This window comes from Eucalyptus grandis, chromosome 5, assembly GCF_016545825.1.
Source record: "Eucalyptus grandis isolate ANBG69807.140 chromosome 5, ASM1654582v1, whole genome shotgun sequence".
NCBI classification, from domain to species: domain Eukaryota; kingdom Viridiplantae; phylum Streptophyta; class Magnoliopsida; order Myrtales; family Myrtaceae; genus Eucalyptus; species Eucalyptus grandis.
This window is the reverse complement of record NC_052616.1, coordinates 15,655,432-15,667,249: the sequence shown is the minus strand read 5'-3', so window position 1 is coordinate 15,667,249 and position 11,818 is coordinate 15,655,432. Positions and strand designations below refer to the sequence as shown.

At 40.1% G+C, this 11,818-nt stretch overlaps 2 protein-coding genes across 3 annotated transcripts; both read left to right on the top strand.

Moving 5' to 3' along the window:
• The first annotated feature begins 350 nt into the window (after positions 1-350).
• LOC104431418 (vestitone reductase-like) lies at positions 351-2,945 on the top strand. Of its 2 annotated transcripts, none has more exons than XM_039311867.1 (4): positions 351-588; positions 1,284-1,853; positions 2,186-2,381; positions 2,470-2,945. In XM_039311867.1, exons 1-4 carry the CDS (start codon positions 468-470, stop codon positions 2,609-2,611), a joined length of 1,029 nt encoding a protein of 342 aa, XP_039167801.1. In that variant the 5' UTR covers positions 351-467; the 3' UTR covers positions 2,612-2,945. The 2 variants fall into 2 exon arrangements, with proteins under 2 accessions (XP_039167801.1, XP_039167802.1); XM_039311868.1 differs by having other exon boundaries at positions 358-588; positions 1,284-1,808.
• A 5,899-nt stretch (positions 2,946-8,844) lies between these two features.
• Positions 8,845-11,414, top strand: LOC104444364 (vestitone reductase). The gene is given in 5 exon segments (XM_010058021.3): positions 8,845-9,315; positions 9,932-10,456; positions 10,787-10,843; positions 10,846-10,981; positions 11,070-11,414. Coding segments are annotated over 5 exon segments (981 nt in total). The 5' UTR covers positions 8,845-9,194; the 3' UTR covers positions 11,212-11,414.
• The last annotated feature ends 404 nt before the right edge of the window (positions 11,415-11,818 follow it).

Sequence of the window (11,818 nt, the reverse complement as noted above, 5' to 3'; positions counted from 1 at the left end):
CACTAGTCATAAAAACATATGAAAAATATGAACATTGATAAAGTAAAATTTTGTTCATAAAATGAAAGTTCAAATTAGTACTTTCAAGTTATACATTTATTATTGAATGGCGTGGAATATCGCAAGATCACACGAAGAAATGAATAAAGAAAAACATAAAACTTATTCTAGGTTTTAGATTACAGGTTCTAAGTTCCCGATTCCGTTCCTCCAACTAAGAACTTGTAATCTACCCATCAAGACAAATTTCTCATTTTTTGGAACCTATAACCTACCTTGTATACCTTGAAAGTTGAAATCTATAATTTCTAACCAATCCGATTCTTGGGTCTCATATTCCAGGTGCTCAACCCTAGTTGCATCCACTTTAAGTGGAGAAGCGCACGTGCTCTGCTGGCCAAACCATCAGGGTCACCCAAAAAAGTTAGATGCTTCCTGAAACTTGAAGCTTCACACTTCTCCAAGCTATGGAGGACAACAAAGGCACGGTGTGCGTGACAGGCGGTACTGGCTTCATAGCTTCATGGCTCATCATGAGGCTCCTTGAACATGGTTACTCCGTCCGGACCACCATCAGACCTGACCCGGGTAAGTCTCTCTTCTTCTTTCTTCCTGCTTGAACATGGAAATTCATTCTTGCCATGAGTTCTGATCAAGTGTATAGTCTGAGATTGATGTTTTGTACTATACATGTTGACATGACGGTCCAACATGATCTGATCTGTCTATGCCTGCAAATTTATTGGCAATACTAAGGTTAGCTTTCTTGATCAAAGATTGATTGTTAGATTAAGTGTATGTGAAATGTTTATGCAGAAAGTTGAGGTATCGACAAATGGAGAAATTTCTATGTATTTTGTCCGATTTGGGCGTTTGAGGATCCATTCTGATCGGAATTGTCATTAGACATAGAATTATAAGAAAGCCACCCCTTATTGCTGCCTCTTCAAGCATAAGGAGGCATAAGATGAACTAAAGATGGGTTGGATTAGCGATAGCTGAATTGGTTAATGATGATCTGGTTTCTCTTATATGATTGAGATGCACATGTACCATATGCCGAGGTGGCTAATATAAAATCTCTTGCTCTTGTTCTCTCTTGAATTAGCTTTTCTTGCAGTTCTTGTTGCTAAGTTTAATGCTGTAATTCAGAGTGTTTTCTGAATGAGTCACGGTAGTTAATTTATTCTGGACTGCTTTCTCCGGTTAACCTTGCACATCAATTTCCCATTAAATGTTTGAGCTTTTATTTGCGACGCGAATGACCTATTCGGTCCAATCAGATGGCAGAAGAGACATCAGCTTCTTGAAAAATCTCCCAGGAGCATCAGAAAGGCTTCAAATCCTCACTGCCGATCTCAGCGACCCCGAGAGTTTCAGCCCAGCCATTGATGGCTGTGTTGGAGTCTTCCACGTCGCCACCCCAGTGGACTTCGAGAACAGAGAGCCAGAGCCAGTGGTCACCAAAAGATCCATCGATGGAGCGTTAGGCATCCTGAGGACCTGCCTGAACTCCAAGACAGTGAAGCGGGTTGTGTACACGTCGAGTGCGGCTGCAGCTCAACTCAACAACTCCGGGGCCGATATATTGGATGAGGACACCTGGAGCGATGTCGAGTCCATCCGACAAATGACGAAGTTTGGAGCTTCGTATGGGATCTCGAAGACGTTGACTGAGAAGGCGGTTCTCGAGTTTGGCGAGCAGCATGGACTGGAAGTGGTGACCGTGGTTCCCACATTTGTCCACGGGCCCTTCATATGCCCCAAGTTTGCCGGATCCGTCCGAACTTCGCTGGCTTTGATATTAGGTAATGTGATAAACGAAAATATATCACATGATCAACATAAATCATGTAAGTCAAGTCTACCTGTACCATTGATCACGTGATATCCCCAGAAATCTCATATAAGCTGTGGTTCAAATAATATTGATCTACATGACTATAGATTTTACAATAACTTTTCATGATTACATATTCTGTATTATAGTCAAATTCATGACCAATTTGATTGTTTTGGTCCCCAAAATGATACATAAATTCCAAAATTTTACAAGGTCTCTATTTAATGTCAAGTATATGACGAAGGAAGACAAGACTAAAATCTGTCCATTCATATGTTTATCTTCATTTCGATGATACAAAGAATCTCAAATCTTAGATTGACTGGGGTTCGAAATGAACAGGGGACGAGAATGAATACCCTATTCTTCTCGAAGTATCTTTCGTGCATGTAGATGACCTGGCGAGAGCACACATCTTCCTCTTCGAGCACTCTGATGCCAAGGGGCGGTACATATGTTCCTCGGCCACAATGACCATCGAGGAGATGTCCAAGTTTCTCTCCGAAAGATACCCGGAATTTCAGATACCCTCACCAGAGTAAGTCCGGTTATATGCCATTTCAAGATCTAACAGATCGAATATTGCTGTTCTTGAACTGAGAGCAAAGCTTTTCAAATCTTTGTAGATCCTTGAAGGAAGTGAAAGGCCCCAGGTTCACCCGCCTATCGTCAAGGAAGCTGCTGGACGCAGGTTTCGAGTATAAGTATGGGATTGAGGACATGTTTGACGGAGCCATCCAATGCTGCAAAGAAAAGGGGTATCTCTAGATCTGCCAAAGCCGTTCCATGCATATAACAGAATACGGTAAATCAGGCCAAACGTAGTGATGTTTGGAGTACTAAAAAGCTGGCATGACACCGTATAATGGTGTGACCTATTTCTTTTCTGACCTGAGCTGAATATAGTCCTCTAAACAAAATGCAGAAAGAATAGTGAAATATGTCGAGAAAATGCGTACTGTACATCTAGCACAGCTTGTGAAAACTGATTTCTCCAAGGGCCATGTACGAGATATCAAACCGCATACAATATTTTGGCACTGTATATTTCTGTTCTTGTGTATTTGATATTGCAGTACTGCGAGCAGAAGCACTTATGGCATGATAATGGATATTGTTGAAATTTTCTGTTTGTGAAGCTTAATACGCCACATATGTTGCCATGTACTGTAAGAAATCCATAACATCTCCACTGTCTTTTTCAATCCATGCTATATCAAGCAACTCTGCCTTTCTTATTGGGAATACTGCATAAAACGCACTTTCATTCTTCAAACCTTTCTTGTTTCTGTTTCTGTATTTTCTTCCTATAGAGTTATTCAGCACAAAGTTCTTTGTTGAAACCCTTTTCCACTTGACATACATTTCTTCCGATGCAAAATCAAAATCATCATCGAAAATCACCAATCAAGAAAACTATTTTACCTATTCCATAGCATTGGCACTGGCCATTAAACAGAAGTTCGCCTTTGCTTTCTCTCCTCTTCACGAGAGATACTGTAATTGTATTTCTTTGATTTCCTCCCTCCTTCTCTTGCAAACAGGATACTTGAACTTGACATGTCCTAATTTCTTACAACCAAAGCAAAAATTAATCGGACGGTGAAGGAGCCTTGGCCTGGTGTCGAGCGCGACCCAATTTCCATTATTCATACGAGTTAAGACGAGAAATTAAGGTTTTGATGTACCTTTATATATTGCAGGAGACGCAAACCCATATAAGAATGTGTGTTTATCCAAGACATCGGTGGTGCATCTGCACGACGTGGCAAGGGCGCATATCTACCTCTTCAAACACCCTTCGGCCAAAGGCAGGTTCATCTGCTCTTCCGACGTGATCACCCTCGAAGAGATGGCCGAGCTTCTCTCCCAGAGGTTCCCGGAACTTTCACTGTCGTCACCGTCCTCTTCGAGAATTGTCGAATATACATTTTCTTTATTTCGAATTGATCTGTTTGTGCGCGGAGTCGAAATTTTTATGCAGATCTATGAATTGAGGATGTTTATATATTTCGAAAATTCTAAGTACTTAAGAGGTTGTACGATACCATTGCTTTGGCACTAACCAAAAGGGCTTCTTACTTTTTCAGCGCTCTAAAGGAAATTAAAGGTTATTTGATGCCGTGCCTTTCGTCGAAAAGGCTCTTGGACATCGGCTTCGAGTTCAAGCATGGCCTCGAGGACATGTTCGACGGAGCTGTTTGGAGCTGCAGAGAAAATGGTTACATTTGAAGGTGCACTCAGCTCACTCGAATCGCCAATTTTGTCTCATCCGAGGATACTTACGTATGTACTTATGCATGGCACTTACTTATAATGAACTTATGTCGTTTGTCGATTTCTTATATTGTATCAAGCACAATAAAGTCAGATTAGGTGCTTGGCACTGAGCGCATCGAGGACAAGTCCGGATTTGGCCTGGCCACTCTGCTTCATTGATAGCGGCCAGAGTCTAATATACAAATCACGATCCTCGTGTGCAGGTGGGTGGTCGAAGGAGCGCGACACCAATAATTCGATGGCTTTTCGCAAACGCTACACCAAGACTAGCAATTGTCAACATAGCCCCATGTATGAATTAGCTTTGTTGGCATAATGATCTTTGGACTATTACGAAATTAGTAATTTATCGCAAGTCATAAGTTTTTGAAAAAGAAAAAAAAATTCATGTAATCATTTCCTGATGCCAACTAATGTGTCAATTATTGGGGGCTGCCTATTGGGGCGATGTAGTTTTGGACGGTTTTATCACGAGAGGAAAAGACCATGTGAATGACTGACATGTGTCAAACAACAAGGGTAAGTGCAACTTATCTAGCAAAAGTCCAAATTAGACAGCTCAAGAAAGTTGACAAGCAATAGGGTCTTGGAGGAGACCGACTTGTGAGGCGTGTGGGACACGTTTCGCAAAATAAAGGGACTCATTTTTTGCTGAGTTATCCTTGCTGTCAATACGTTCTCCTTCACTATGTGGGGCCCCTCCTGTGCTATGTTGACGCTGAGCACCAACCTCCACTAGTGATTTGAGCAAGACAATGAAAGTGTTTTCTCCCTTAAAGCGAACGCGGAAGACGTGCCCAAGAAATACATGTATCACCGATCGAAAAGCACGTCACGAAAATAAACGTACCTTATTTTTCACAGATTAAAACACAAATGTTGAAGTTTAAGGAAGAATCATAATCCCGTTCTACCGATGAGCGTATTGTTGTTATTAGGGGGAGAAAAATTCTGAAAATACGTACATTCTTTTTGAGAGGAGGAGAAAGTGAAAACGTTCCTACATAAAGGTACATTCTCTTTTTCTTTCTATCTTTTAAAACTTTTCCCTGAAAAGACGTAACGCCTCAATGTAAAATGTTTTTTCCAAAAGACGCAACCTCTCAACGTATCATTTCATATCTCAACCTTTCATACATGGGACCTTAACCTGCGGGCCAGGTTCTTAGGCCCATCATGGGCGGACAAGCCTACTTAGGCCTATCTACACATAGAAAAACCCATCATGGAGATTGCTCCAACGCGATTTCTTTGCCTTATATTTTTTTGACCTCGTCCTCCTCCTCTTGTTAGCAGGATGGTTGAACTAGATATGTCCGACTTTCTTACAATCAAAGCAAGTTACGTCCTTTTTGTGTCCATCGCTTCCGATGTTGTTCCGTGACAACTTTTTTGCCTCTAAAGTTTTGGAGAAAAAGCTTGAACTTTTCTAGTAAGTATGATAGTCTCAGTCACTGTTACCCGAAGAGTTGGTATCCTCATTTGAGTGATGAGCAACTGATAGGTTCTTCGTGGTGTTTCCACCTAAATAGTCCTTTTATGACTTCATAGTCATCACTGATCCAATTAATTCTTTGGCTGGCGTAGCATCAAGATCCTTTTGACTCGTTTATTGCGTCTCTCCTAGATTAATCTGGAAGATATTTCAAGGACATTCAAAGTGATTTATGAGTTAGAAGGATCTTGATGCTATGCCCAACAAAAGAATCAATTCTGCATTGTCGAAAATTTTGCCAGGCAATGGTAGTTCATGCACGGTATTTATTAGATGAGTATACATATGTTCTCATCCATATTGAACATATCCTAATTAGCTGTGAGAGAGATAATTTTACTTTTCTTCATATTGCTGGTTTCCAAATGGGTTACCACCAATTTATACCAAATCTCCTTTGTTGCTCGTTTCGCATGTTGTACTCTATTGACTTCTTCTGTCGGTGTTGAAGCCCTGTCTTTGTTGTTTAAGGTAGTTTCTTCTCATCAATAGGATCTTTTCCTTTCTAGGCGCAATATTTTGCCATCTTCAATCGCTTTTTGTGCTTCATAATCCGTAGATTTGATGAACATCTCTCTTCTGCATCTCCTATGAGCAGGTTTAGAGCCTTAAAAAGTGGAGGCTGAACAATTAATTAACTACCAAACATATTTGCCAGACGATCTGTAACTTGAACAATATTGCACTTTTCATATAAACAACAAAGATCAACCATTTTCTTGGTTGGTGTTATGATCTGATCGCGCTTGAAGTATCTAGGGATTAGTATTTCACATGTGAAGGAATGATTGTAAGAGTTTTTCTGTGAGATATATTAATTAATATTATAATTTATCATTTTATGGAATTTGTCTAATAAAGTATGTTGACACCTAAATTTTACTAACTTGTTTAATAATTCATTACTTGTACAGAAAATTAGGAATTAATTTTAACTCTAACAAAAAAATCATTAAATTGCACAGCATATAGACAATAGGAGCATTAGTTTTAATAGTAATAGAAATTTCTAAAGAAAAAAATTAAAAGGAAAGAAAAATTATTTAAAGAAATTAATTTTTCATTAAATTGCCGCTGCTTCCACTTGTCTCGCTGCCGGTTGTCTCCTCCAAGTTGCTTGATCCTTAGGTATACTCTCTCTCTCTCTCGTAGACTCTACTTGGTTGGTTGATGTCATCTCTCTTTCTTTCTCTTTCTTTTTCTGGACTTTTGGTTTCCTCGTTGCTCTGGTATTGAAATCGGCTCGGGTAGTCGTCTTCATGCTTGTGCCTTTCTGCCCTCCCCCATTCCTCTCCTCTCCCGATGTTTCGATTTGCTGTTCGAAAGTCTCCCTTCACTATTGTTGTTGCTATGCCAATTCTAATAATATTTTGATTATTTGGGTTGGCGATGTTGCGGATGTCGTTGCGTAATACTCCTTTGAGAAGTTTGACTTGGTATAGCCCCGGGATTATTTTTGTGAATTTTTTTATGAATGATTTAATGGACAAATCTTTTGCACGAGTAGAGCAAAAGGTCTTTTTTTTGGCGTGCAATTACTTGTGGTATGATGTGGTGTGGTGGAAGAGAGAATATGAAGAACATTAGATAGAGAGGACCTAGTTTATGTGTCAGAAATATCAAAAACCTTGTATTAATAGTAATAATATCACTTCATATTGACGGATGTTTTGTTCTAACCTATGTTTATCACTTCAAATTGCAAGAGCACTTTGTTTTCCCCATCTCATTGTTTATGTTCGAAAGTTTGTTTTGCTATTTTATAAATATTTAATTTTTATTTTAAAAATTCTAATTATATTTGATTATTTTTATGTGAGTGTGTGAAGATGATATATCAATATAACTTGTCAATGGAGGTGGAGGAATGTGATGACATGACTCCAATCACTGAATTACAATTGTCGGGCAATGAAAATAAGAGTCATTCTCGATTATGAGTGTTATAAATAAGGTACTTGATTCTCATCTTTAAGAAACATACATATGAATGCTTGAATTATTACATGAGACAATGGTAAGCGCAACTGCTCCCGCAAAAGTCCAAATTACACGGTTCAATGAAGCTGACAAGTAGTAGGGTCTTCACCGTGTGGGCGCCCTCCTGCGTTGGATTGATACTGAGCACCAACCTCGCCTAATAATTTGACGAGGACAATGGAAGAGATAAATCCTCCCCTACCACTGAAAAGCATGACGGTCATCCTCTTCTAGAATGCCAAGCGATATGTATCGATTTTGAAAAAAAAATATCTAAAATATCCTAAAATTATTATGCGAGAGCCAATTCAATTTTTTTTTTTTTTAATTTGATCAACTTGGTCCTAAATTTTTACGATTTATTAATACAATTCTTCCAATCAAATTTAGTCCAAAATCGTTAACTTGGGTATTAGGCATCTCATGTGCACAAACAATTCTTATAATCTTTTTTTTTAAATTTTTGAATTTTTTTCTTTTCTTTCTTTTTTTTTTTGTTTTTTTTCCTATTTCCCTCCCGCCGGTCCAGGGCCTCAACGATGGCTAACGAAGGCCATCGAGTGAGGGTTCGAGCCAATTCAAGCGGGGGGAGGTCGACCACAAAGAATTGCAATTTGGCACACTAGCCCTTGCCTCATCTATATTTGGGCAAGGAACCACAATACCCTCATTGTGGTCCACGAGTCCTTGTTGTGGCCGACGACCTCCAATGGCCGTTGCTGAGGCCTCGAATTGTCGAAAATAGGAAAAAAAAAAGATATAGAACATAATAGGATGATGAGGAAGCTCCAAAACCAACAAAATCAAGCATTCGATCAAAAAGAGTCAGAACTTTTTTAGAACGGAAGGTTCTTCATTTAAAATAAAGTAGGGCCTACAACTTGTGCTCTAAATATTGCTAAATACTAATAGAATCAAAATGAATATAAAAAAGGAAAAGAAAAGGTAAAAATTCAAAAATTTTAAAAGATTGTAAAAATCATTTGTCTCAGCGTTGGCCCTATATCAGTTTAGAGTTTTCGAGGCTAATAAAATTAGTTTTGAATAAATTTATCACTGTTATATTAATTTTGGATTTTTTGCAATATTACTCATTTATATATAGCGTTGCTCATATTAGTACCCACAACCCCCACCCTCCCCCAAAAAAAAAAAAAAAAACCCAACCTTAGAATGTACAATATATAAATTCGCATATGAAGCATGGCTATGTATCACCAAGTGTGGTAGCCTAGTGGTAAAAGAGGTTGCATTGTCTTTAACAAGGTCATAAATTCGAGTTGGGTGACCGAATCTTGGGCCAGCTAGTGTCTCAAGCATCCTCTTACCTCACGTAGAAAAATTTATTTTTATCCAACGCCATGGTGATAGGCTGCAGTGACGGATTGAAGAAAAGCAGCCCGAGCAGTTATCATTCAATGCGGACATTATCCATATAACTCTTAGAGAGAAAGCTTAAGCAATTGGTGCACCCACTTTTTCAACGCGGCGTCCGTTGCAAGGAAGACGCAAGCAGACTCTGCCGGCCAAAACATCAAGGTCACTCGAAAAAGTTTGGTGCCTTCTGAAACTTGAAGCTCTTCACTTCTCCAAGCTATGGAGGGCAACAGAAGCACGGTGTGCGTGACGGGTGGTACTGGCTTCATAGCTTCATGGCTCGTCATGAGGCTCCTCGAGCAGGGTTACTCGGTCCGGACCACCGTCAGATCCAAACCAGGTAAGTCTTTCTTCTTTTTTCCTGCCTGAACATGGAAATTGGCATGAGTTCTGGTCTGTGCTGTCCATACATTCTCTGATCTGTTTGTGCATGCACAATACGTATGCGTTTCAAATGGCCTGTGTTTGTGGAGAAATAAACGCAGAAAGGGTTTGGGCGTTAGCTATTGCAGAAATTATTTATACTGTCGGGTACGGGCGTCGAGGAACGATTTTGATTGGAATTACAGTGGGACATAGATCATATGCCGCTTTTCATGCATGAGAAAGCATAAGATTGACTAAATATGGGTTAAATTAATGGCGATAGACTTGGTTAATAATGATTAGATTTCTCTTATATGATCAGATATGAACATGTTCCATATGCCCAGGTGACTAAGACAAAATCTCTTGCTCTTGTTCTATATATGAACTTTCTCACGCTCTCTTGAATCAGCTTTCCTTGCAGTCCATATTGACAAGTTTTATGGTGTGTTCAGATTATTTCCTGAATGAGCCATGTTGTGTCAGCTGATTTTCTCTAGATCGGCTTCTCTTATTAACAGGACATATCCATATCCTATTAAATATTTGAACTTTTATTTGGGACACGATTGACGGATCGTACTGATCAGATGGCACCAGAGACATCAGCTTCTTGAAAAATCTACCAGGAGCATCGGAAAGGCTCCGAATCCTCACTGCTGAGCTCGGTGACCCCAAGAGTTTCGGCCCAGCCATTGATGGCTGTGTCGGAGTCTTCCACGTCGCCACCCCAGTGGACTTTGAGGACAGAGAGCCAGAGCCAGTCGTCACCAAAAGATGCATCGATGGAGCATTAGGCATCCTGAGGGCCTGCCTGAACTCCAAGACCGTGAAGCGGGTTGTGTACACCTTAAGCTTGTATGCAGTTCAACTTAACAACTCCAACGCTGATATACTGGATGAGGACTCGTGGAGCGATGTTGACTCCATAAGAGGAATCACGAGGTTTGCAGCTTCATACGCAATCTCAAAGACATTGACCGAGAAGGCGGTTCTCGAGTTCGGAGAGAGGCACGGGCTGGAAGTGGTGACAGTCATTCCCTCACTCGTTCATGGACCATTCATTTGTCCCAAGTTCGCCTCATCTGTCCAGAATTCTTTGGCTTTGGTATTAGGTATGTGAAATATATCTAGATCGTTGATCATGTGAGACTCACATAATTAAGGGTTCAAGTAATATTGGTCAATATGATATATAGATTTTGCAATAACATTCTTATACCTTACATATCATAGTCATATTCATGACCACTTTGATTGATTTGGTCGCCAAAAAGATGCATAATTTCCATAATTTGACAACGTTTCTCCGTTCTATGTCAAATGTATGACAAAGGAAGACAAGACCATAAGCCGTGCCGCTCATATCTTCATGTTTATTTCAATGGTACACGCTTCCCTTAAGTCTTAATTTGACTGCGGAAAATCCCGTTTGAAATTAACAGGGAACGAGAATGATTACTCTATTCTCCTCAGAGCATCTCTCGTGCATGTGGACGACGTGGTGAGCAGCACATCTTCCTCTTCAAGCACCCCGACGCCAAGGGCCGGTACATATGTTCCTCAGCCACGATGACCATCGAAGAGATGTGGAAGTTTCTCTCGGAAAGATACCCGGAGTTTCAGATACCCTCACTGGAGTAAGTCCTGCTGTATCCCATCTCATGATTTAACAGATCTACTATTGCTGTTCTTGAACTGAGAGCAGAGTTTTTTAAATCTTTGTAGGTCCTTGAAGGAAGTGAAAGGTCCCAGGCTCGCCAGCCTTTCGTCGAGGAAGCTGTTGGACACTGGCTTCGAGTATAAGTACAGGATCGAGGACATGTTTGATGGAGCTATCCAGTGCTGCAAAGAAAAGGGCTTTCTCTAGATCAATCTCTGTTCCATGTTTATGATAGAATTCGGTGCCTTAGGCCGAGCATAGTAATGTTCAAAGTGATAAAATGGCATCATGCCATACGGTATGACCTATTTCTATTCTGATCTGTCCTGGGTTCATGTCATATGATTTATCCGAGGGCTTTGTGCGAGATATCAAACCGCGTGAATAATATGGTACTGCTTGTTTCTGTCCTTCTGTGTTTGATATTGTGGTGCCGAGAATATATGCACTTATATCACACCACGCCGTATGGGCACCTTTTGCTCTTCGCGAATATCGTTGACAGTTTCAGCAGAGTTGCAGTAGCTTCTAGCTTTTTTTGGTCGATTCGTTTCTACTCCATTTAATTCAGATCTCTGCAAATACTCAAGGGCCATCGCGTCCCTAGCGTGAAGGCATTGCCTAGGCGAGGGCTGCGACCATCGCCTGTGGCCGACGAGGGTTTGCTAGCCCTCGCCTCGTGGCTGACAAGGTCATGAGAGACCCTTGATAGCCAAAAAAAAAAAAAAAAATGAAAGAAATAAAGAAAAAAAAAAGAAAAGAAAAGACAAATTAAATAAAAATCAAAAAATTATTTTAAAATGTCAATATCAAT

What these genes read in the sequence shown, in the direction of transcription:
- LOC104431418 (XM_039311867.1), top strand. Translation starts at nt 468, where the DNA reads ATGGAGGACAACAAAGGCACGGTGTGCGTGACAGGCGGTACTGGCTTC. An exon ending in CACCATCAGACCTGACCCGG is followed by an intron (nt 589 to 1,283) that starts GTAAGTCTCTCT and finishes CGGTCCAATCAG; the next exon opens with ATGGCAGAAGAGACATCAGC. An exon ending in ACATGATCAACATAAATCAT is followed by an intron (nt 1,854 to 2,185) that starts GTAAGTCAAGTC and finishes CGAAATGAACAG; the next exon opens with GGGACGAGAATGAATACCCT.